This window comes from Drosophila suzukii, chromosome 3, assembly GCF_043229965.1.
Source record: "Drosophila suzukii chromosome 3, CBGP_Dsuzu_IsoJpt1.0, whole genome shotgun sequence".
Lineage (NCBI taxonomy): Eukaryota > Metazoa > Arthropoda > Insecta > Diptera > Drosophilidae > Drosophila > Drosophila suzukii.
Window position 1 is genome coordinate 78,451,774 of NC_092082.1, and position 25,485 is coordinate 78,477,258.

Consider the following 25,485-nt stretch of genomic DNA (forward strand, 5'->3'; position numbering starts at 1 on the left):
TAATTTTTCGAGTTTGTCCAGTTACAACCGATGTCCAATTGTTTCGCTTTCTGTGGCGGTTTTCCCAATTAGAACGAATTAATTTTGCAATTACGCGCCACGCACAAAACAGGTCCACTGGGTTATTTGGGTTTAATAGACGGTCAAATCGAATCAATTATACACAAATTTATTGCAACGAACAAACAAAAACCCAAACAAGTTATGACTGATACTTGATTTTTTGTCAACCTTTGTTACGGATAGGATTTTTAATCGATCCGTAACGCATTTGACAGATACAATTGTGTGCGAATGTAATGTATCTAATGATAGGCTTTTTTTTGAATGCATGTTGACTTCTTTCCATGCAACATTGTCGAATGCTTATTTGACGGCTAGTTAATGCTGACAGATAATTACTAACTGTTTGGCGATTTGGTAATACGATTGATTTAGACAGGGGCAAACATTCCTGGCCAGAAATACGTTAAATGACCTGCTCGTTTCTGTTGGGTGCTCTTTGGCCATGTTGGGGCTATACCAGGCGGGATTTAAAATAAAGATTTTTGTCTTTAAAATATAATTCAGCTGGCCCTCAGCACTTAGTTTTATTTCTGTTTCGGCTTACTGAAACCGCTGCATTTCTTAACTTATGCATTCCCACAAGACATGTCGGGTGTCTTTTTACGCCAAGTAGTGTCCCCATTTTCGTGCATTAAGCTCTAGGACGGCCTCAATGTTTAATTAATGAAACAATTAGCCATAACGACGGTCACGCAGAGCCAGTGACATACACAAGAAGCCGATTTCAAAACATTTTCGAAAGAAAAGCTTTCTAGGTCACAGCTGTGTGTCCCCACATTACAGAGGTGGGCACTTAAAAAGGTCAGCGGGTCACTTGGTAGCTGATCTCCTGCTGAACGATAAACACCAAAACCAATAACATTAGGCACACATTAAACGTATCCAAGAAATGCGTATCCTAGCCAAAAACAACAACTGACCAAACATAAATTACATAAACCATAAGGCTAGCGACGTTTTCAATAGCGCCATTAAATTGGAGCAGAGAGTAAAAAGCAGGCAGAGTTTTTGATTTACACACTCGCAGATGCAAGTACAGTGGAACCAAAACGAAACGAACCGAACCGGTACTTACTCTCCGCGGATATACGGCTCCCAATCCCAGGCAAAACGCTACAAACGCCAACGTTTGCGCATGCGCAGCGCAGCGCATTCGTTATAAAAGGCCCAAATTCAGCGGCAGCAGAGTTAGTTCGCCTTGGGCCGCCTTGCCACAGTTAACTAACCGATCTTAACCATAGCATATATCCCATAGTTAATCGCCAACGGATTAGCGCTAAGCCCTCTATTTTGTGGGCAGGTGCAAAGCTAAGCTAATTAAACGGTGAACTGCTGTATTCACGTCAATAGTAATCGCGAAAACCAACATAATTCAAAGCAATTTGCTCACCTCAGCGTGGAATTCGCGATTGCGCACTCGAAATTGGTGGATTGTAAATACGGTGTTTAAGTACTACCAGGGAATACGAATACCCCCGGCCCCTTCACCAAAAACGTTAGCAAGAAAAGTGAAAGAACCACATTGTATTCGCAAACAAACTGTTGATTAATCGGCGGGAGAAAGGATACTCGCTTGAAGCCACCGTAAGTATAGTTTCTCGGAAAGTGCGGTAACGCAAATTAATAATACTGAATATCCATAGTCATTTTTGGACCAAACAAATCTGTAAAAAACATGTGAACAATAAAGTTTGGAAATTTGAAAGTGCGTTCATCGAAATTTTTCTGTTACCTTTTTGTTACATATAAAGAAAAGCCATTATTAGTTTCTTTTTAAAAAAAGTGTTTACGAGCTACGATTTAACAAAAAGCCTAGAAATATTCAAATATAACACTAACAAATGTTGTAAAATATTTCTAATAGAAATCTATGTGATATCCACCTTTAAGTAAGGAAATTCCGTTGTGGTTTGTTTAATTGCCAGACTTTAATTAACATGCTTACCATTTTGACAATAAACCTTTTCTACTTATTTTCTGATTTTTTTATGATTATGATGTTGTGGCAAATACAGACCGCTAAACAACAATTTTCGAAAAAGAAGTAAATGATTTTTATCGGAAAATTGAAAACCGCAATCTACTCACAGTTTATTTTATTTGGTCAAAAACGGGGGCACCAAATATCAAAAACTTGGCAATCCCTAGTTTCGCACGCAAATTGGATTTATTTAAGTCAGATTGGCATTGATTACTTTTAATGACTTAAAATCGAGGTTCATTTGTTTTATCTGCAATTTAAAAACTAGTAACCGTATTTCATCAGTTTGCTTTTTGGTAGTAAACTAAGAGCTTTAAGACTAAACCAATCGCTAAAGTAGCTCAGACTGCTATTAAATTGAACCCATTAGGTATTTTCAATTAAAAGCTATAAACTTGCATCCAGTGGTTATTATATGTATCTGCAATCTGCAAATTTAAAACCTCAATTTGCAAATCCCTTATTTTATTTGATTAAGGAAAAGGCACACAAGTAATGAAACGGCATTGCTTTAACGTTTTTGGGGAATTACATTTATCTGTTAACAACTTTGCTTTTGAAACGAAATGAGTTTTATAATTAATGGCCAATTATGAGGCTCAATAGCTCCACGTACTTAAAGCACATACCGGTTTGCAAGACTGCTCTAAATTACACATTTTAATAAAAATTACGGTCAAACGTTGTTTTTAAAAACCACTTGAAGCAGTTGGCGGTAATCAACTGACCCAAGCGTTGCGTTGAAAGTAACAGATCTTTTAATTACAGCCAAGACAATTATTTTGAGATCCAATGCGAACGACCTTCAGTTTTCCATTGTGGGTCTTTCGACAAAGGTTTCCAGTCGACCAAAAACCGAAACCAAAACTAAAAAACTAAAAAAAAACCACATTGATCGGCACCCGCAGTGGCCTTTTGAATGCCTCGAATTGATTTCTATTTATTGCATTCTAAGTCCGGTGTTTTTGGTTCGGCTTTAGTACATTGATATAAATCTTGGACTCTTGACAGCTGTGATATATGCTCTACATGGTAGACAATTCATTTTCCTTTCTTCAGATCTGTCCATTAAGCTTTCGGTAGATACTTCATCTAGATTCTAGAACATTGAGATCGATCACTTGGATCAGGTTTGCGATCGCTCATGACTTATTACGATTATCGTACTCCGTGGGCTTTACTTTCTCTCCCGATCGGAATCTTAAGCCTGTTATGCAAACGCAGCCAATAGTGACGTGTGCTTTAATACTTTCATATATTTCACTTGACGACTTGCCATTCACCTGGTGGTCTTAAGTCTTAACGGTTATGCTACCCAAGCTGCCATTTAGCTGAAAACCCAGAAGTCATTTGCGATCATTGGGCCGCTGGTATGTAAATCTGTGCAGCCGCCTTGGCAGGTGTTGTATCCGTCTTTGTCGGTCGATCTCACATAAAATTAATTTATTGTATAGGAAATAATGGGAGCTGGGCTTCGAGTCACGACACCTCCAACAATGGCACAGATTAGTTTTGGGAACTACTAAACATCAACTGAACAACAAGAAACTGCAGTCTGTGGAACTGGCAACCCAATTCCAATTGCACATAATTGGGAGTCAAGCATATATCACTTCTGGTGTTCAAATTAGCTAATTAGGCCAGTTACATATATCAAATCGCTCCAGAATTGCGTGAGCAAACAGGTAAACCACACACTGGTATACAAAACTTAGCCAACTCCAATGTAAATGAGTTCGTTTTCAAAATGCTGGATTACAAGTATGTAAACGATAAAAAAACTTAACAGGTGGAGAGCCAATTAAACCCAATATAGTTGTACGCATTAAATGGCTAAAAATAACTAGAAATATGTATGGCTACTGGTCACCTAGAGAAGTGGGCGTTTTTACGGGTGTTGCACCCAAACTCGTGCTCAAGTTGGCTTGCCAAATCAATCTGAAGGCGCTGCCTGAATTGCTTTGGCTTGGACTCTTTCATGGCAGACAGACCGGCGCGTGCGCAGCCCATATGGTGGGTTTTTCGCCCAAGAACCACAAGAGCACCCCACAAAGCTCGAGCAATTACTGCAATTAACTGGGCGAATTAAACAATCGCATTTTAATTAATTAGCTGAGGAGCTTGTGGAATGTGGGCGATGACCACAGACTTTCAAAATATGTGGGTTTATACCTAAAGCAAAAGATAATCTGAAATATGTTTTCGGTTATTATTATATTTATAACAATTGTAGATTATTAAACTGTATTTTATTATTTTTTATAACATATCGGTGCCTACTTTTAGTAATATTGATATTACTTTAAAAATATTTATTTATTTTACTTGTCGAAGTGAATGATATCTAGGAAAACAATCCACATTAAAAACAAGACTTGTGTAGAGTAAAGAATTCAATTTTCAAATAGATAAAAGTTACTTTCATTTCCTGATCCTATTTTGAGACCCCTAAAACTCAAATTCCCGCTGTTTTTATTGAACGATATACACTTCTTTATTGATCGTTATTAGTCAGCAATAAAACCATTTTACGCGCATGGTTACATAGTTAAATTTCTTTTGCATATCGGGTGGTAAGGTGAGACCATAGGCATGACTTAATCCCCACTGCAGTCGGCGAACCCCAATTGATCCAATCTATCCAAAACCGATCTCATTGCAGGCCGAAGAAAGCGATTGTGTATTCGGGTCCAACCAGTTTTGCCAATTTCACTTGTGCAAATAATCTTTGCTTCGATTACGGTGTCGGTGTCGGTTTCAAAGTCAAGGTCTCCGTACCCGAATTCGCCACCGAATTCGCAACCGAAACCGAAACCGACAAGATTGCAGCGGTCAACGGCAGCCAGCGGCCACATGGTCCGTCCATAATTGGCCCCCATTACCACTTGAGGTGGTCCGTAACCGTCGGTTAGCTGATTCACGGGGCGTCTGTCACGACTCGTTAATGGAACTCGGGGAAAGACTTTCCTTGCTATCCGTTATAGCCATCATAGACCATGGTAATTTCTCAGACATCATAATCCCAGGAGAGAAGGTCGCGAACGATTAATGGTGCTGGGAAAATACAATCAACTAAGGGCGGCGGTCTTTGAAAGGATTGCGTGAAAGCACATCCAGAAAAACGAGCCGACATTGCAGTAACACATTTTCGAGTGCGATATAATGAAGAAATTGTACATATCTCGCGTGCCCCACGAATTGTCTTTGCTATGTAGCTTCCGTTTTGATACATATTTTTCCTATAGCTATTGCAAGAGTTTTCCCTGCTCTGCTCTGGTTGGCATTGTCACTGCCGTATTTTGCGTGTTAACCGGACCATCGTAATTACATTAGATTTAATTGCAGCGAGTCAATACAATATACAATATTCAACCAGGTAGCGGATCGTAAAACGTTGTCTCTGGCGTATTTCTTTGTTTTACATGGCGCGACACTGAGCCTAATTAGTCGAGCGGCGGTCTCACATCGTTCACACCAGAGCGGCTCACGTTCGGCTCATCATTTCATAGCCAAGCCATCAGTCAGACCAAAAAGGAAACTTGATGCCGGTTGTCGGCGGCATGATTAAAATGTTATGTCTGCCAACTGCAGAAAAACAAATCTATTAACAGCTAATAAACAAGCACCAAAAAGCCTATTTCGACTGGCTATCTTGTAATACATCTTTGGTGCACTAATTACTTTTACATTTACATTAAAATATTATGGCTGCCTATAAACAGCGAGCAATCAGTCTAAAAAATCCCCATTTCAACTAACTTCCAGGAAAATCTATAAAACATTATCTGCTTTAAAATGTAAAAGTCGAACTTTCCTTAAAAAAATTGAATGTTGAATTAAGTTAATTCGATAATTCTCCATATTTTCACATTTCTTTTTGAGTAAATAACCCCATTGGGATCGCATCTGGTCTGAATGCCGTCAAATAAATGTGATAATCCATTTGGCAACAGCGAGAGTTAGACGACCTCCTGGCGAGACGTTGCTGATTAGCCCACAATCGTACATCGTACATTTACTTTTTATGGGCTCGTATTCTTTAATTATACTATGATTTTCCATTTTCATTCAAAACAATCTTAATTATGGAACCAAGATCATAAGCATACGATATTTTTCAGCTTAAAGACAGTAGCAACTGTTTAAGAAATGCGGCTCCCATGATAATTCTCAGCTCTGGGCCGTGTTATATGTTTATATGTTGTATAATTAAAAGTAAAGCAAGCGGCATGAGACCCGAAGACCTACTGTGCTGCCAGCATTGGAGTCGTGATATGTCAGCCCGAGTGGCGAAAGGCAAAGGCACAGGCGGCAAATAGATGTATGTATGTTTACTCAGATCAAGAACGTCGACTCGAGTTCGATTCGAGGCTTGTGGTTATTTTTTTTTAATTGTACATAAGCTGGCAAAACAAAAACAGAAAGACAAATCACGCCGGGGGTCTGACTGGCATCGACCCATTGAGTCTATTGCGATAATGCTGCCTGCATCCAGTGGCTGACGCAGTTGATTAGGTGTGAATGTTAGTGTGTATAGTATTTTACAAATTCTAGTTCTGGTACTAAAACGGGGCAACATAAAGGACGTCTAGATGTTCAACTTGACGTCTTGAACGTTCTTCAAGGCATCCGAGTAGCGTGCCAGCACGGGCTCCACCTCCTCCTTGACGAACTCTCCCACCTGGTCGCTGGCCCGGCCAGTAAAGGTCTTGGCATCCAGAATGGTGTCCAGCTGCTCCAAGATGGGCGAAAAGTATGGGTCCTTCCGCACGCGATCCACCAGATCGTTGTCCTTGCCATGCTGCTTCACCTGAGCGCCGGCCTCTTGAGACAGCACGCGAATCTTTTCGTGGCACACTTGACGATCTCCGCCCGCCTTTACCATTGCCATGATAATGTTCTCCGTAGACATAAAGGGCAGCTCCTGGCTAATGTGGCGTTCAATCACCTTCGGGTAGACCACCAATCCCTGCGAGATGTTCAGCAGAGTGAGCAAGGCGGCATCGGCAGCCAGGAAGGCCTCGGAAAGGGTCAGCCGCCTGTTGGCCGAATCGTCTAGGGTGCGTTCAAGCCACTGGGTGGCATGGGTATTGGCGGCACTGCTGAATAAGGTTATGAGGTGGCGGGCCAGGGCGCAACAGCGCTCAGAGCGCATGGGATTCCTCTTGTACGGCATGGCCGAAGAACCAATCTGCGTGGTTTCGAAGGGCTCCTCCAGTTCCTTGCGGGAGGCGAGGATGCGCAGATCGGAGCACATCTTGTGGATGGTGGTGCCCAGGCTGGCAAGAGCGCCCACGACCTCCACATCCACCTTTCGGGAGTAGGTCTGTCCGGTAACCGCATAGGCCTTCTTAAAGCCAGCCAGCTCGGTGACCAGCTGATCTAGCTGCTTCACCTTCTCGCCATCGCCGTTGAAGAGCTGCAGGAACGAGGCCTGGGTGCCAGTCGTTCCCTTAACTCCACGGAAGCGCAGATCCTCCAGGCAACGAGACAGCGCCCTTTCGTCCATGATCAGATCCTGGATCCACAGGCAGGCCCGCTTGCCCACGGTGGTCAGCTGGGCGGGCTGCAGATGAGTGAATCCCAGCGTTGGCTGGTCCTTGTATGTCTGGGCAAACTGACTGAGTCGGGCAATCACGCTGGCCACTCGCGGCAGGAGCAGCTTGAGGGCATCCCGAAGTACAATCAGATCCGTGTTGTCACCCACGTAGCACGAGGTGGCTCCCAAATGGATCACTGGAGCAGCGGATGGGCATTGCTTTGCGAAGACGTGGACGTGGGCCATTACGTCGTGGCGCGTAAGTCGCTCCTCGGCTGCCGCCGCCTCAAAATCAATGTTGCTGATCTGCAGCTCCATCTCGGCGATCTGGGCGTCGCTGATCTCCAATCCTAACCTGCTCTCCGCCCTCGCCAGCCACACCCACAGCCGGCGCCAGGTGGAGAACTTGTTCTGGTCGCTGAAGAGGAACTGCATCTCCTTGCTGGCATACCGGGTGCTCAGAGGCGACTTGTAACCCTCGTAGTTGCTGGCCATCTCGGATTATATAGTATAGATGAAGATGGGTATTATAAATCACTAAAACTGGGGTTAATTAAGCGTAATCACGGGCGAAAAGTCGAACAACAACTGTTGCTTCTTTTTAATCAGCGGTATTTTTTCACATGTGGTTGAGCAGTGTGACCACGGGCAGGGCGCCAAAATATACCACTCATATACCAAAACATACCAATTTGAAATTAGAACGTTACAATATTTAAAGTGGAGGAAAGATAAATGATTTTTTATTCTATTATTAATTTAATTTAATTTGCTCTTTAAACAAATCTATATGTAAAAGGGTTTGTTAAAATTGTTAAGCATAGAACACACATATCAACACATCCCTATTTTCTTTCTTTTGTGCAATGCTCAAAATGTAATTCAGACAAATAATTCATAAATAAATTAATCTCTTGACGAATAATTTATTTTGACAGGGCGATAAGCTTTAAAAGCAATTTCAACACTTTTCAATTTGGCTAACGTTTGGTCAACTTAACATACATGCCTGCAAGCTGTTAAGCTGTAAACTTGACATTTTTAATAGGCTCAAACGGGCAGTATATCACAAAATCTAGATAGTCCAAGGTGGTGGATTACTGATTTTGCTCGCTTAAAACATTCAAAAATCAATCAAAACAGCTTAAAACCAACTCATTATAATTGGATAATTTGATAAAATTAATTACATCGTATAAAACAAGTAATAAAATCAAACATCAAAGCGTAGACAAGATAATAAAATATTTACCATAAACGTCATCTGAAAAAACCAGTTGTAAATAAGTGAAAAACATATTACCTGTACGCATGTATTTAAAAAACCCACGTGAGATAAAATAATGAGTTCTCTACTTGAACTAGTTTTAAATACTTGACATCATAGTGTAAATGTCAATCTCCTCCACTAAAATCCAAAAATTTGTTGGCCCATAAGATTCAAATTAGTATGTTAATGAGGGGCCGTAAAAATAAATTAAAGTCGCAAGTATGCGGAGCACTTGATGGAGAACTTTTCATTTGCATCGTACAAAGCCAAAATATATAAAATGATTGCCAACCAAAAATAGTGACCACTTGGAACATAACTGGTCCACTGAATTCCGCGCAAGACAGTTAAGAATCAATTAGTGCGTCTATAGGCGACTGCAAATTGTATTTGGCAAGTGTGAAAATATCCAAATAGCTGCCAAATTCGGAAGGCAAAAAAATTCGCCGGCCAAGTGACCAGCTTCCAAGAGTTCCAAGAGCGTGGACCTAGGCACGAGATTTTGATTTCGATCTCGAATCCAATCCCCAGAGATCATGTGATCTAACTTAACTGGTTGCGCAAATCACCGGTGACTTTTGGCTATGAAATTGCATATTGACGGCGTTTTGACAAAAAAGCTGCCATTGCCTTGCATAAATTTTGATTTGAAACGGCGCTATAGACACACACATACATTTTGTAATTAACGCGCGGATCTCTTGAGTTTCGACATTTGGGGACCCGTAAAACGAAAAATACCAGAGCAGAATGACAGCTACTGATGGGTCCCGGTTCCCAATTCGAGTTTTAGGTGCCCGACGCTTGGGACACTTTCCTTTTAAATGGCCATTTCAATTAGTGCTTGTTACTATATCGTTCGGACAAATCGGAATGTCCTCGATTTGTGTGCACGCCACGTTGTAGCGTTTTTCATACCTCTTATACCTAAACCTCCTTCAGACAGACTGATTGCAATGATGTTGTCGTTCCCCGGTTATAGTGCAGGTCTTATATGGAATATACATAGCCGACCGTAGTCAGCCAATAAATCAATCACCGCAGCACTAGACGTCCCATGGACTATTTTACACTTTAATGATCACAAAATAGCTCGGGATATGAATTCGTTTTTAATTAGAAGTCGTTAAAGTCGTTAAAAATTTGCTCGCATTGGCCAATTTCGTAGCTGGTCCTGGCCAAAATTGCCACGCCTTTGGTGGAAGACCACTTTTGGGTGCACCTGCACCATGTAAGTGCATGACTTCATTACGTATGGTCTATGTCAATCATGAAATTATCCAAAGATAAAGAGAGCAACAAAATTATGGGCATGACCAGAAAGCAATTGAGCCCTTTCCGCCAACATGACGTAACGCTTTTATCGATCTGTTATTGTGGTTGAGAAACCCATAACTCATTCTTCGGAATGCGCACATAATTTAGGGAAAGTCAATCATACAAAATCATAAATCAAACTTTGCAGCTTTAGCTGATGTTAAACATTTTTTTATAGTTATGGTTTTAACCAGTTTGTAAGATCAGTTGCGCCTAAAACATGTAAATGGTAAGCTTCGAAAAGATCATTAGGTTAGAAAAGGTAGATAAAAACAAACATTTTTATTGGAGGTTCCTAGTTCCTCAAGAATATCTTCAACTTGATCTTCAGAAATGATTAATTAGATCTTATTATCGGAATCTTGGAACACTTAATATATTAATTTAAATACAAATTTAAGTCTTACATCCGGCATTGTATAATTAATATATTCCAACTTGGTTTTTATAAGGTAGTCTAATGTTCTGTAAGTCTTGTCCTCGCTTCAAGAATGTCTAACCATTGTGGTCGTTAAAAATATTTGCATCGATTAGTATTTTAGAAAGGGACTGCATGGTAAATTAGAATACAATCATGCATCGGCTCTAAAAAGAACAGAACTGACAGGTCAGTAATATTCTTGTGTCCATTATAAGCACGACGATTTCAATATCGCCCAAATCTTTTAGAGCATTTCTTGTGTTCTGTTACAGATTTTAGCGATAGATATTTTATGTCCCGTCATTCGTGCCTAGTTGCGGCTCATTAAGATTAAAAGCTATGTACAATGTAGATGACGGCCCTGACCAACGGCTGCTGTTTTGTGTGCTAAACTGGCATATGGATTGGATTGCCTTGGCGTGTCCGCCTGAGACTGCAATTCAAATTTAAATTCAGATTGAAACTCGCGAACGGTGCTCTTTCCTATTGACAAGCGGCGACGTTGGCGTTGTGGTTTTAAAATCCAGCCAATCATCGGCTCCAATCACCCGCTGACCCCATTCGAATTTAGAAACCCAAGAGATGCACTAAGAAAAACATAAGAAATATGTAGACAGTGGATAAATAGAACTGAGAAAGTACAATAAATTATAACAAAGTGTATTTATTAGGTTTTGTAGTATATTTCCGTTTGAAAAAGGCTTTGCTGTTTGGGCAAGTTGAGTAGGGTTTATGTGTTAGAACTAAACTAGAATGAAGTAATAACTTAGGAATTGGAAGTTATTGCCCTTTTAATATAATATCCCACAATATTTTTAACACAACAATTAAGGAATTTTCATAAATAACATAATAACTCTCTTAATTAGTCAGGCGCCACTTTTATTACGAGTGTAGGCGTAGGTTTCCTGGAGAGGGCCGCCTCCAATCGGCCGATCAATTTGGACCCAGGGTCCAGGAAAGTGTAAGACTCATGGCACGAATTGGAATTGTTGTCTGGGCCATTGTTCTGCACGGCATGCAATTAAAACATTGACAGAGACTGCCTTTGTTTTATTTTGTGTGGTTTCTGCCACGGCTGCCGATGGATGCGGATTTGCATGCTGCAGCTGTAGCTGGCCTTTTCCACAAAAGGTTGGGAATGACTCGGTTTGGCTTGGCTAAGACGGCAGAACGGGGCCGCAGACAAATTCATTATGTAAAGCTAACCATTACTGTCGATTCGGTCTGTTTACATAAGTAGCTTGCAAATTGGTCAAATATGCCGTTGCCATAAAACAATTATGAGACTTTTCACGCTTTTGCGCGCCTTGAGCACACGAATTTGCATCTAAAACAGTTTTATTGTGCTCAGATTTTCAGCTCGGGGTTTGGTTCGGAATTTCGGTGTTTTGGTGTTTGGACCAATAGCATATAGTAGACATAATACCCAAATAGCCGGGCCTGAGCAATGAACATGTTCGTACTAAAATGTCGCAATAAATAATAATGAATGCGCACCAAAACGGTGATGAAACCTGTTGTGACCATAAGTGAGCCCAAGGAGTCGGAGTCCAGATCGATCGGCTGCCGCAAAAAATGCAAAGTGTTCCAGTTGTAGTTCACCTGCCGTCTCCGTCTGCAGCCGGCGAACATGAAATGTGTCCAACGTGTCCAAGTCGGTAGTGTTGCCTCCACGTTGCAGCCGATGGGATACATACAACGTACGCTCTTTTGGCCGTTTGCGACTGCAGGTACCTCTGCAAAAAGTTAGGTTTTTATGTGGGTTACCATACCAGCACCACATAAATATGTACGAAGCTGAATGTGTTAGGAGTGCTAACCACTTTTCCCATGTAGTTCAGGATGCCATAACGAAAGATTGTCGATTGCCGTACATGGCGCAGACCTTGGACTACAATATTCACGATTGATATGTCTTATTTCGAACAGGAAAATCAAATTCCTTACCTCTAGAGCTAAAGGAATGTTGTTAGCAAAATGATATTCTATCGATGGTCTATTGGTCAAGCAATCGTCTTGGTTCATTAACAATTTATTTTAATTTCCTTAATTTAGAATGTCCTCTTTTGAAGTCGACCTATTTATCTAATGTTATATGTGCTTTAAGTGTTATTTTGAAACTAAACCTAATTTCTTAATAATTTTCCATTTCAATTGTAGATGTTTGGGGCACAAGATATTTTGCTCTTGGCCCTTTTGGGATTCGTCCCAAGTGCACTTGGGCTAAAAGTTTCCTCTGGCTATCATATAGTCCACAATCCTCAACCATCTTTTCAACACAACTATCATGGATTTAGTTACCTTCAAGGCTCAGCTCCATATGTGATTGGGTAAGTTGTGGAAGCTCCCTTTCCTTTCCCTGTTTTTTAAACACTTAAATATATATTAGGAATAGCCTGCCCACTTCTCCGGCTGCCCAGAATCCGTTTTCATCGCCGGCAAGTCCTCCGGTATCAGCTTATGGCTACAGTTTTCCCACTGCCGGTCAAGTGGCGTGTGCTGCTCCTCCGGCAATTTGCGAGAAGACTGCGTACCGCACTTTGGACGGTTCCTGCAATCACTTGGAACGTCCTGGCTTGGGAGTGGCCAATTCCAGGTAGCATCTATTAAATAAGTAAAAGTGTTTTTTTTAATTATAATATTTCCTAAAGGTATGGTCGTCTGGTGACACCCAAATACGCCGATGGTATATCGGCACCCACTAGATCGGTAACAGGAGACGAACTTCCCAGTGCTCGTCTGGTTTCCTTGGTGGCTTTCGGAGAACAGGATGTGCCCGATCCAGAGTTCACACTGCATAACATGCAGTGGGGTCAGATCATGACGCACGATATGAGCATGCAGGCAGGAGGAACTCAGTCGAGTAAGTTGATATCATCACTATTGGTTCCGAAGAAACAATTATTTAATCTTTATTCCTAACAGAGAAGCATCCCACTCGTTGCTGCACCGACGATGGACGTCTGATTGGCCTGGACACCGCCCACAAGACCTGTTTCGCCATTATAGTGCCTCCCCACGATCCGGCCTACTCCCAGGTGGGCACCGAGTGCCTCAATTTTGTGCGCACCCTGACGGATCGGGACTCGAATTGCCAGTATCGCGGCGGTCCGGCAGAGCAGATAACGGTGGTCACCTCGTACCTGGATCTCTCACTGGTATACGGCAATTCCATTCAGCAAAACAGCGATATTCGTGAGTTCCAAGGCGGACGGATGATCGTGGAGGAGCGCAATGGAGCCAAGTGGCTGCCACTTTCTCGGAATGTCACCGGCGATTGTGATGCCGTGGATGCCAGCGAGGTGTGCTACCGATCCGGAGATGTGAGGGTCAACCAGAATCCGGGACTGGCCATTCTCCAGACGATCCTGCTGCGAGAGCACAACCGCATTGCAGATGGTTTGTCTGCTCTGAATCCTCACTATGATGATCGCACGCTGTTCCAGGAGGCTCGCAAAATCAATATTGCTCAGTATCAGCAGATTAGCTACTACGAATGGCTTCCCATCTTCCTGGGTGGTGAGAACATGCTCAAGAACCGACTTATCTACAAGGCTCCGTCTGGCAACTACATCAACGACTTTGACCATACCATCGATCCATCGGTGCTGAACGAACATGCCACGGCCGCTTTCAGATACTTCCACTCCCAGATTGAAGGTCGTTTGGAGTAAGTAGAGATTTTCTTTTAAGATTAAGATATAACTTTTGTATATATAAAAATTTCAGATAAATATTTAAAAATTTCTAAAAGATAGATATGAATTGCATTGGGTATTGTTAATTTAAAAATCTTTTTACAGCCTTCTGTCCGAGCTGCGACAAGTGTTGGGATCCCTGACCCTCAGCGACTGGTTCAACCGCCCCGGCATTATCGAGGTCGGAGACAACTTTGACTCGCTGACCAGAGGACATGCCACACAGCCCGAGGAACTGACGGATATCAACTTTGACAGACAGGTGGGTACCCCTATATAAGTATAAGACAACTCTCCTCACTTATAATTTTCCTGTTCAGATTAAGCACTTCCTGTTCAGAAGAAACATGCCTTTCGGTTCGGATCTGCGATCCCTGGACATTCAGCGCAATCGCGATCACGGTTTGGCCTCATACAATGATTTGAGGGAGTTCTGCGGACTGAAACGTGCCCACTCGTGGGAGGAATACGGTGACCTGATCAGTCCCCAGATTCTGGAAAATCTAAAGTCCCTGTACGTGAGTCACGAAGACGTGGATTTGACTGTGGGAGCTTCGTTGGAGGCCCATGTGGCCGGCGCTTTGGCTGGACCCACCTTCCTTTGCATCCTAACCGAACAGTTCTACAGAACGCGAGTAGGCGATCGGTTCTTCTTCGAAAACGGAGACAAGCTCACTGGATTTACTCCTGGTAATTACAAATATTTACTCCAAATAATTTCAAAGAATATAACCATATGTATCATATCACAGATCAACTGGAAGAGCTGCGTAAGGCTAGTATGGCCCGTTTGCTATGTGACAATGGCAACCACATTTCATCTATGCAGCCTGAGGCTTTCAGAACTGTTTCGCATTCGTAAGTAGAAATAAGAGTTTTATAATATTGAAAGTTAATTAAACTACTGATTAATTACAGGAATCCAATCATGCCGTGCTCGAATATTCCAGTAGTCGACCTCACCAAGTGGATTGATCAAAAGCCATATGCATCGGTAGATCCGTCTCATTACGGAAAGAAGTGATCCCTAGCGATCTATTATTAACTAGTTAAATACAAATACCTTTAGCTTAATCAGTAACATAAACGTAAATGCAATTCCCACTCCCCCTTGTATGATAATGCCCCAAACTGATGTACAGAAATAAATCCCTTACCAATTAAATAATCTGATTGACTTAAAATTCGGTTCGAAAGTAGAGATACTACAGAGCTGATACCCATGTCAAAGGCATTATAAATGTCGAAGATCAAGAATAATACCCAGTCACGCCCTCTTCTTACGTAACATGAACAGATAATGAATCGTTAGACCCCGAAACCTTTACACTTTCGTTGACTTTGGGATCACTCGGGTCTATCGGGGTTAATCATATGTAGGCGCGCGACCGAGGTGTGAACAACTTGATAGAAACGGCCAATTAAGAAACAAAACGCCATTTTTCTGCCAACTCTTTGTCGATTCGAATCGTAAAGACAAACAATCGACAACAAAGAATTTGTTCTTTTTTGCAAATATCTTCGGTATTCATATGCGAGTTTACATATTAATACTTCAGAGGCGGTCCACTTTTTGAATGGGCATAAATATACATAAGTTAAGAGAGAACATCGGAGGTATCGTCATCCCGACCAGGTTTGCATATTTTCCGAGAGATTTGGCGAGCAGATTTCTGAATGGTCATGATATAACGGTTCTGGTGAATCTAGATTAATGAAAGTGATTTAAACAAAGTGTGCATACGAGATTAACAGTTCATAATGCGGTATAAAAGTGATCCATTCGATGGCGAAAGGCAGCAGATGCCATTTCGCCATGAGACTGTTCGCAGTGATTTTCTGGCTAGGTAAGGGATTTCCCCCAGATGGACTTTAAACGGATTTCTAAATGCAAATTATCACCTTTCCAGGCTGGGCTTTTGGCCAAGCCAGTGCCAAGAACTCGGGTTCCGAGTCCCCCAGATTGCTAGCCTCTTTCCAATCAGCTCCAGCACCGGCGCCAGCACAAAGTGTGATCTACAAAATACCACCGCAGCACTACTACCCACCACCTCCGCCTCCTCCGCCGCCTCAGCACTGCAGCTGTCCACCGGGACCACCTGGCCCACCGGGACCACCAGGATTGCATGGATTACCTGGTGAACCGGGTCCCAAGGGACACAGTGGGTCGAAGGGCGAACGTGGGGAGAAGGGAGACCGCGGACATTATGGATTACCGGGCGCCCAAGGCCTACCGGGACCCATTGGACCACCTGGACTGCCCGGGCCACCCGGTCACAAATCGAAAAATGATTACCATGACCACGACCACGACCACGGTCACCACCACCACCATCACCATACCCAACCGCCATCCCCACCACCACCACCTCCACCATCTTATCCACCACCACCACCACCAATCCTGCCGCCTCCAATTATAGTTCCCATTCCGATTCCAGACCCGCAGAAAGGTGGTCACCACAAGGGATCCAAGGGACCACCCGGCCCACCAGGTCCACCGGGTAAGTAATTTAAAAATATCAAATTCAAAACATAACTTTAGAAGTTGTGTGCCTATATACTATGTACATTAGGGCGGTCCACGTTTTTAAGATGCTAAGTTAAAAAAAAATTGGACTTTGGGTCTGCGCTGGGTCTCCAAATTTATTACTCATACGCACTGTTGTCTTTGATCAAATATATTTATTTTGCATTCATAGGTGGCTCCGACTACGGTCTATTTTATTAAATTCGTTTGTCACCTTTACAACCAAAAACAAGGAAGAACGCTATAGTCGAGTACCTCGACTATCAGATACCCGTTACTCAGCTAAATGGAGATATGCAAGCAGCAAAGCGAGATTAAAATGCGCCACCTACCGGCGGTATACAGATTTAAGCGTTATGGGCGTTAGAGTGGGCGTGGCAAATTTTTTGGATCAATCGATAGATATTGACGAGACCAATACATTTCAGTTAAAATTTTTTATCTAGCATGAAAATTGTGGGCGTCACAGGTTTTTGCGGTTTGTGGGCGTTAAAGTGGGCGTGGCAAACTTTTTTTTGAGTCAATCGATAGGTAATGACGAGACGAATACATTTCAGTTAAAATTTTTTATCTAGCATAAAAATTGTGGGCGTCACAGGCTTTCGCGGTTTGTGGGCGTTAAAGTGGGCGTGGCAAACTTTTTTTTAGGTCAATCGATAGGTATTGATGAGAACATTACATTTCAGTTAAAATTTTTATTCTAGCATCAAAACTGTAGGAGCCACAGTTTTGGGCGGTTTGTGGGCGTTAGAGTGGGCGTGGCACTCTACTGAAACAAACTTGCGCTGCGCAGGAATCTCAGGAATCTGCGTGCCTAATCCCAGTATTGTAACTCTCATAGTTTCCGAGATCTCAGCGTTCATACGGACAGACGGACAGACGGACAGACGGACAGACGGACAGACGGACATGGCTAGATCGACTCGGCTAGTGATCCTGATCAAGAATATATATACTTTATGGGGTCGGAAACGCTTCCTTCTGCCTGTTACATACTTTCCGACGAATCTAGTATACCCTTTTACTCTACGAGTAACGGGTATAAATACTCTGTAAAAGTTGGGAATGGGGAATCGAGTTTTTACAATTTTAACTGGCTTAGGTGTCGTATGAATAATTTTTTGAGAGAACTGCGCAACGCCTTAGTGTAAATGTAATACTGAGTTTTCAAAAAATCCTAATCTATCAAGAAAACCGAGGAGAATAAGATCTATAAATTTTATTTTTTACTTAAGATTTAATTTTTAAATACCCAATCAAATACACTATTTCTGCCTTATATGTATTTTCGAGGTTTAATTTACTTAAATTCAAATCTTAAATCGCTTGCAGGAATGGGAACCCCTGGTCTTCCAGGGCCGCCTGGGAATACGTATCCACAGCCACCTCCTCCTCCTCCGCCTCCACCGCCGCCTCAGCCAGCGTATCCACCCTACCCGTATCCTTACCCCCCACCCGGACCCTATCCCGGTCCAGGTTCTTGGATTCCCGTGCCAGTTCCAGTGCCATGGCCATCGAAAGGACACAAGGGCGACAAGGGTCACAAAGGAGGCAACAAAGGAGACAAGGGTGGACACCACCATCACTACTATCCACCAGGACATAACAAGGGCGGTCAATATCCGTATCCACCCTACGACGGCGGACATGGTGGCCACCATCATCCAGCCCCTTATCCACCCCCATTCCCGCCTCCATACCCTCCTCCTTACCCACCACACTATCCACACGATGGCAGTGACAAGGGGCATCATAACCACCACAATCCGTCCCACAATCATGGAGGAGGCAATGGTGGGCACAACCATCATCATCCGTCCCACAATCATGGAGGAGGAAACGACGGGCATAACCATCATCATCCGTCCCACAATCAAGGCGGAGGTAATGGTGGGCACAACCATCACCATCCATCCCACAATCATGGAGGTGGAAATGGCGGGCATAACCAACATCATCCCTCCCACAATCATGGAGGGGGAAATGACGGACATAACCATCATCATCCGTCCCACAATCATGGAGGGGGAAACGACGGGCACAGCCAACACCATCCGTCCCACAATCATGGAGGAGGAAACGGCGGGCACAGCCAACATCATCCGTCCCACAATCATGGAGGAGGCCACGATGGGCACAGCCAACATCATCCTTCCCACAATCATGGAGGAGGAAACGACGGACATAACCAACACCATCCGTCCCACAATCATGGAGGAGGAAACGGCGGGCACAGCCAACATCATCCGTCCCACAATCATGGAGGAGGAAACGACGGGCACAGCCAACATCATCAAACTAATGGAAATGGTGGAAACAAAGGTAATAACGATAACTCAGGAGCTGGTTCAGAAAAACCCTCTGAGCCAAATGACAGTGGCGAGCAAAATCCCCGAGATGATCTGGAACTGTTGGATGAAGATGTGGAGATCGTCGAGAACATAATCGAAGACAATGACTTTATGGAGGGCGAGGAAGAACAGCCTTTTGAGACAACTGATACGGAAACGGAACCCGAGGATGCAGGCTATGTAGATAACACAGTGGAGAATGAAACATCTCCCGATTCAGTTGAAGAACCAATTGAGGAAGATACAACTTTAGGTGCTGAAAACTATTTCGAACCAGGTGAAGAGGAAGAATTGATAGAAGAAGAACCTATAACGGAGGATCAGATGGACATGGTGAATGATAACCAGTCCTTTGAGGGATACACGATCGAAAAGCGAAACAACAAAAGGCCAATTATCCTGGCCGTTGGAACTCCAAGAAACCCATTTCACATTTATGCCTATGAACAGTATAATTAATACATAAGCAAGCCAATGATATACGACAATAAAACAATTTTAAATATGTTACTTTTTTAGTGTTCTTCTTTTTAATTAGTATGGTATCAATAAAATAGGGTTTTCAGATACCATAAAATAAATGGGGAATTCTGTATACATACTACCTCTTTCTAAGCAATATGATGTTCTAGAAGGATTTAGCTCATTCATAATTATTGATATGCAACCGAGAGTTAATTTTCTCGAACTCGTGTGGCATAAAAGGTAAAATAAATTAGCAATAAAATAGCTTTTTGTTAACTGGCGAAATAGTTCCGTTGTTCTTGGAATTTGCTTTGCTTTGTGTGTTTTTCAAAAAATTAGCAATGAAGAAAGGCATGAAAAGTGAAATCACAAAGAAATAAAAAAATTAAATCAATGACGAACGAATGAATTTGTCAATACAATATATAAAGCTTATATTGTTAAAGCTTATCAGCCATACAAGAAAAAAGTGGTTAGTTCATAGATATTTTGCAGATCTGAAATGTATGACTCATAGCGAGTTTTTGCATCTGACACGCTGTAACAAAATAATAAAATCCGGGACAACGGATAAGAATAAAATATATATGGCGAAAAAAGATTAACCCAATATTTAAATCAATATGTTATACCAAAAAAAACAAGAATTTCCAAATGTATTTAATTTAAGACAGTTTAAAGATTCCGTGCATCTTATTGATCCACTATTTTATTACCTTTCATAACTCTGCGTGTCTCCGCTCGAATTTCGCTACTTGAAATCAATCTGTATGATAACCATAAAATAAACAATCGTTAGTATCTATAAAAGAAGATAAGTTAGATCGTTCCATTTTTGCGGTATCTTATTATTATTGTTCCAAAATAAGTATAACAATGGGTGCAGAAATGGAACATGAATGAAAATCGTATCAATATATTTAAAGTTAAGTAAAAATAATTAAAATCCCAATAAAAATAGCCTTTTTTTACCTATTTAGCCAAAACAAATAGATCATTGACGTCATTGAATTCCACGTTAGTGAAATTCGACCACTCTTCGGTTTGGATTATACAAAACCATTAAACTGTCTGAGATCTGCGATTTAAATTTCACGTGTTTCCAATTAACCCATTAAGACCATCGAAGGTGTCTATAAAAGACGGCTTCTAAGTCGGACAGGTGTTCATTCACGAATGTTGGCCCTCAAAATGAGGCTGCTGACGGTTCTGCTGTTATCAGGTTAGCCAAGAGTAAATCAAAGTTTAAGAACATTTCTAGCTTTTATTAAATTTTGTGTTTTTAGCCATTTCAACTTTCTGCGAGGGATCGTGGACGTTGAGCTCAGTTCAGCCGGTCAAAACTGAGTCGCGCCCGAAGGCGAAAAAGCCTGTTTATGACCTGTACTATTACAGTCCGGGAACGTTGGGCTCATCCTTTTACTATGGATCTCAGACGAATTGTCAGTGTCGTCCAGGGCCTCCCGGGCCACCTGGTCCACCTGGAACTCCTGGCTTGCCAGGTGAGCAAGGACCGCCTGGTGAAAAAGGCGACCTTGGGGATCGTGGAGAACGTGGAGAGCGAGGAAGAACGGGCAGACCGGGCTATACTGGATATCCGGGACCCATTGGACCACCAGGTTCCCCCGGAAAATCTCCATCACATCGGCATAAGCAAGGTCCGACAATCATTTATTTACCAGCAATTACAGACGACAAGCCACCTAAACAAGAAACCACAAAGGGAAGCAATGGAAATACATCATCAAAACCCGATAACAGAAAGGTTGTCTTAAAAACAATTAAACCTCAGGCACCGCAGCCTTTGCGGGGTAATTCTAATGGAATTAACCTTCTTAAAGCGGATTCGCAACTGACCAAAAACCACAAAAACCTAAATCGCAAGAGACCAACTGCTTCCCCACTTTCCAATCGTAAGAGAATAATTCAGAGCAACAAGATAAACACATCAAGTAAGAACAGAAAAACATTGACTAATTCCCAAAAACATAAAACAAACACGGTAATTCGCCAACAAACTCCTATACGAAAGGTAATTATAAAAACAACTACAACAAATAAAACTAATTCGAGCACTTCAAATCGTCGGCCATCGGCTCCCAAAAACAAGGGATCAAAAATTGTTGAGAAACCCAGTTTAACAAATGCAAATGCCAGCATTAATTTGGATATCGCTCAAGTGGGATCGGAGCTGAAGAAAAACGTAACCATTGAAGGTGTAAAAAGTGATACAATTAACTTCGTAATTTATCAAAAAAAGCAGGATAATAGCGATGCCACAATAAGCAAGGAACCAAAACTGACTGATAAAATATCTGCATTAAATTTAATAGATAAAAATGTTACTACCATAAAAACAGATGAAATTCAAACAAATGCGGAAATATTTAAGGTAACATTGAAAGATTCCAACCTCGAAACCCAGGAGAACTATGATCTAAATCCATTTACCACCTATACCGAAGAGACGCCTGGCTTAACTGATACTACAACAACTAAAATTGAAACCTTAACGATTGTGGAAAAGGATAATGTACAAACAGAAAAATCTTTAGTGGATGAAAAACCATCCGCGGAAGTTCCTGAGGTGGTGACCACAAATGGTACATCCCAGGATGAGAAGACGTCAACTGAGTTAACTTCATCGGAACCAACAACGAGCACCAATGAGCCAACGACTTTTCCAACAGAACCAACTATATCAGCTGAAGACACAACAATTATGCCAGAGGAAATATCAACAACCGAAAACGCGGAGGAATTAGGATCCAACCCACCTGAGGTGGTGACCACAAATGGTACATCCCAGGATGAGAATACTACAACTGAGTTAACTACATCGGAACCAATAACGAGCACCAATGAGCCAACGACTTTTCCAACAGAACCAACTATATCACCTGAAGGCATAACAATTATGCCAGGGGAAATATCAACAACTGAAAACGTTGAGGAATTAGGATCCAACCCACCAACTGATGAACCAGTGACTATCAAAACGGAAACGCCAGAGGCATTAGCCACAGAGCAAGACCTTCTCGATCAAGAAGATCTGATGTTACCTTCCACTCCCAAAGAATACGAGCTTGGTATCCAGGTATCTATTATAATGGATACAATGTCAGCTACGCAAGCTAGCTTAAATGTGTTGTAAGTTAAAAAGTCTGAAAAATTATCTTAAATAAAAAAATTAAAATATTTGTAACTCGTGATTAAGCCTGGAATCTTACTATTTAGCACACAAACATACGTCACTGGGCGTTGCGAGTTCCTAACACCTTATTTACGCTTTAAGATGGGCACAATAGGCACGCTTTATCATTAAATAATATTTCTTAAGCAGCTGACAATGTATGGTTTTAGAACACTCAATAGACTGTTAGACAGTTATTTAAGTATAAGTCGTCTCACCAATTGTGTACTACACTTGCCACAAATGTAAGCATTCCTGCGAAAGCCTGCTCTAAAATATTTTTTAACAGTAGCACATTTTTAAAGGAATCCGAAAAAACAAAAACATGTTTTTCTAAAATTTTGAATAATTTAGTTAAATATGTATAATCCTCGTAAACTACAAGGAAATTATAATTTTAACATAAGTTTCCGCAAAACTGATTATTCTGTTCATCAAGTTTTGACAAAGAACCTGCGCAATTTTTACAAAAATTCCTGATTTTTGTTAGGTAGTGTAATAAAACTGCACTACTGCATCTGAACTGCACAGCTGCTGGGACAACAGAAGCTGTTCAATATTTTGCTAACAGTCGGTGACTTTGTTTGAATTATATTTGGCAAATATGTAATGAAAGGCTTTATAGTATGTGGTAAGCATGGCTAAAAGCACGTATAAATAGCAGCCCGATCGGATCGAAAGGTAGTTCTGGATCCAACAGAGTACAACACTATCAAAAGCACCATGCAGCTCTCCACTTTCCTGATGACCTTCTTGCTGGTTGCCATGCTCATGTTGTTCAGCGCTCCGGCAACTGAAGCTACATTCCTCCTCATCGCCTGTTTGCTGCGGTCACCACTTTGCCCATTCATCACCACGACCACGGTTTCATCATAATAAGGAGGCCTTCAAACCACTGATAACACCTTGGACACGTTTAGGAAATAAAATAATTTTTGTTGCATTACATTGTTGCGTTTTCGTTGAGGGCAATTTTACCATTGTTCTATTTATCGTGCTGTAAAATTTTAAGTATAACGCCGAAAAGTATACAAAACTTTTTATATTGCAACATGGTGCAACGAAACGTTAGAGGGAACAGTAAAAAATAATAAATTAATTAATTAATTAATTAATAATAAAGATTCCATTCTCGAAAAAATAACCCAGGAGAACCATGATCTAAATCCATTTACCACCTATACTGAAGAGACGCCTGGCGTACCTGATACTAAAACAACTTAAACTGAAACCTTTACGATTGAGGAAAAGGATAATGTACAAACAACAGAAAAATCTTTAGTGGAGGAAATCGCCTCCACGGAAGTTCCTGAGGTGGTGACCACAAATGGTACATCCCAGGATGAGCAGACTTCAACTGAGTTAACTACATCGGAACCAACAACGAGCACCAATGAGCCAACGACTTTTCCAACAGAACCAACTATATCAGCTGAAGACACAACAATTATGCCAGAGGAAACATCAACAACTGAAAACGTTGAGGAATTAGCATCCAACCCACCAACTGATGAACCAGTGACTATCACAACGGAAACGCCAGAGGCATTAACCACAGAACAAGACCTTCTCGATCAAGAAGATCTGATGTTACCTTCCACTCCCAAAGAATACGAGCTTGGTATCCCGGTATCTATAATAATAGGTACAATGACAGCTACGCAAGCTAGCTTAAATGTGTTGAAAGTTAAAAAATCTGAAATATTATCTTAAATAAAAACATAATATATTTTTAACTCGTGATTAAACCTGGAATTTTACTATTTAGCACACAAACATTCGTCACTTGGCGTTGTCAATTCCTAACACATTTTTTACGCTTTAAAATTGGCACAATAAGCTCGTTTTATCGTTAAATAATATTTCTTAAGCAGCTGGCAATGTATTGTTTTAGAATACCCAATAGATTGTTAGAAAGTTATGCAAGTAAGTCGTCTCACCAATTGTGTACTGCACTTGGCACAAATGTAAGCATTCCTGTGAAAGCGTGCTCTAAAATATTTTTTAGCATTAGCACATTTTTTCATCAACATGTTTTTCTAAAATTTTGAATAATTAAGTTAAATATGTATAATCCTCATAAACTACAAGGAAATTATAATTTAAACATAAGTTTCCGAAAAAACTGATTATTCTGTTCATCAAGTTTTGACAAAGAACCTGCGCAATGGTTACTGAAATTCCTGATTTTTGTTAGGTAGTGTAATAAAACTGCACTACTGCATCTGAACTGCACAGCTGGTGAGACAACAGAAGCTGTTCAATATTTTGCTAACAGTCGGTGACTTTGTTTGAATTATATTTGGCAAATATGTAATGAAAGGCTTTATAGTATGTGGTAAGCATGGCTAAAAGCACGTATAAATAGCAGCCCGATCGGATCGAAAGGTAGTTCTGGATCCAACAGAGTACAACACTATCAAAAGCACCATGCAGCTCTCCACTTTCCTGATGACCTTCTTGCTGGTTGCCATGCTCATGTTGTTCAGCGCTCCGGCAACTGAAGCTACATTCCTCCTCATCGCCTGTTTGCTGCGGTCACCACTTTGCCCATTCATCACCACGACCACGGCTTCAAAATGATAAGGGAGCCGTCAAACCACCACATTTAGAAAACAAAATAATTTTTTGTTGCATTACATTGTTGCGTT

The 25,485-nt window shown here is 41.5% G+C and overlaps 6 protein-coding genes across 6 annotated transcripts; 5 read left to right on the forward strand and 1 right to left on the reverse strand.

The window, feature by feature from the left end:
• The first annotated feature begins 1,248 nt into the window (after positions 1-1,248).
• Positions 1,249-15,463, forward strand: Pxd (Peroxidase). Its single transcript, XM_036817915.3, has 9 exons — positions 1,249-1,650; positions 12,758-12,927; positions 12,987-13,193; positions 13,249-13,460; positions 13,523-14,267; positions 14,401-14,557; positions 14,616-14,985; positions 15,048-15,153; positions 15,214-15,463. The coding sequence occupies exons 2-9, from the start codon at positions 12,758-12,760 to the stop codon at positions 15,317-15,319; spliced, it is 2,073 nt and encodes a 690-aa protein (XP_036673810.2). The 5' UTR covers positions 1,249-1,650; the 3' UTR covers positions 15,320-15,463.
• Positions 6,364-8,205, reverse strand: Adsl (adenylosuccinate lyase). Its single transcript, XM_036821622.3, has one exon. The coding sequence runs from the start codon at positions 8,079-8,081 to the stop codon at positions 6,636-6,638; it is 1,446 nt and encodes a 481-aa protein (XP_036677517.3). The 5' UTR covers positions 8,082-8,205; the 3' UTR covers positions 6,364-6,635.
• Positions 15,464-15,834: 371 nt separating the features above from the next.
• On the forward strand, positions 15,835-19,686 carry LOC118877817 (collagen alpha-1(III) chain). Its single transcript, XM_070995922.1, has 3 exons — positions 15,835-16,142; positions 16,206-16,799; positions 18,158-19,686. The coding sequence occupies exons 1-3, from the start codon at positions 16,082-16,084 to the stop codon at positions 19,633-19,635; spliced, it is 2,133 nt and encodes a 710-aa protein (XP_070852023.1). The 5' UTR covers positions 15,835-16,081; the 3' UTR covers positions 19,636-19,686.
• A 1,132-nt stretch (positions 19,687-20,818) lies between these two features.
• On the forward strand, positions 20,819-23,119 carry LOC118878593 (zonadhesin). The gene is made up of 2 exons (XM_070996596.1): positions 20,819-20,863; positions 20,928-23,119. Exons 1-2 carry the CDS (start codon positions 20,833-20,835, stop codon positions 22,793-22,795), a joined length of 1,899 nt encoding a protein of 632 aa, XP_070852697.1. The 5' UTR covers positions 20,819-20,832; the 3' UTR covers positions 22,796-23,119.
• A 389-nt stretch (positions 23,120-23,508) lies between these two features.
• Positions 23,509-23,780, forward strand: LOC139353124 (uncharacterized). The gene has a single exon (XM_070996429.1). The coding sequence runs from the start codon at positions 23,558-23,560 to the stop codon at positions 23,708-23,710; it is 153 nt and encodes a 50-aa protein (XP_070852530.1). The 5' UTR covers positions 23,509-23,557; the 3' UTR covers positions 23,711-23,780.
• Positions 23,781-25,211: 1,431 nt separating this feature from the next.
• On the forward strand, positions 25,212-25,473 carry LOC108020247 (uncharacterized). Its single transcript, XM_017088373.4, has one exon. It carries the CDS (start codon positions 25,265-25,267, stop codon positions 25,415-25,417), a length of 153 nt encoding a protein of 50 aa, XP_016943862.3. The 5' UTR covers positions 25,212-25,264; the 3' UTR covers positions 25,418-25,473.
• The last annotated feature ends 12 nt before the right edge of the window (positions 25,474-25,485 follow it).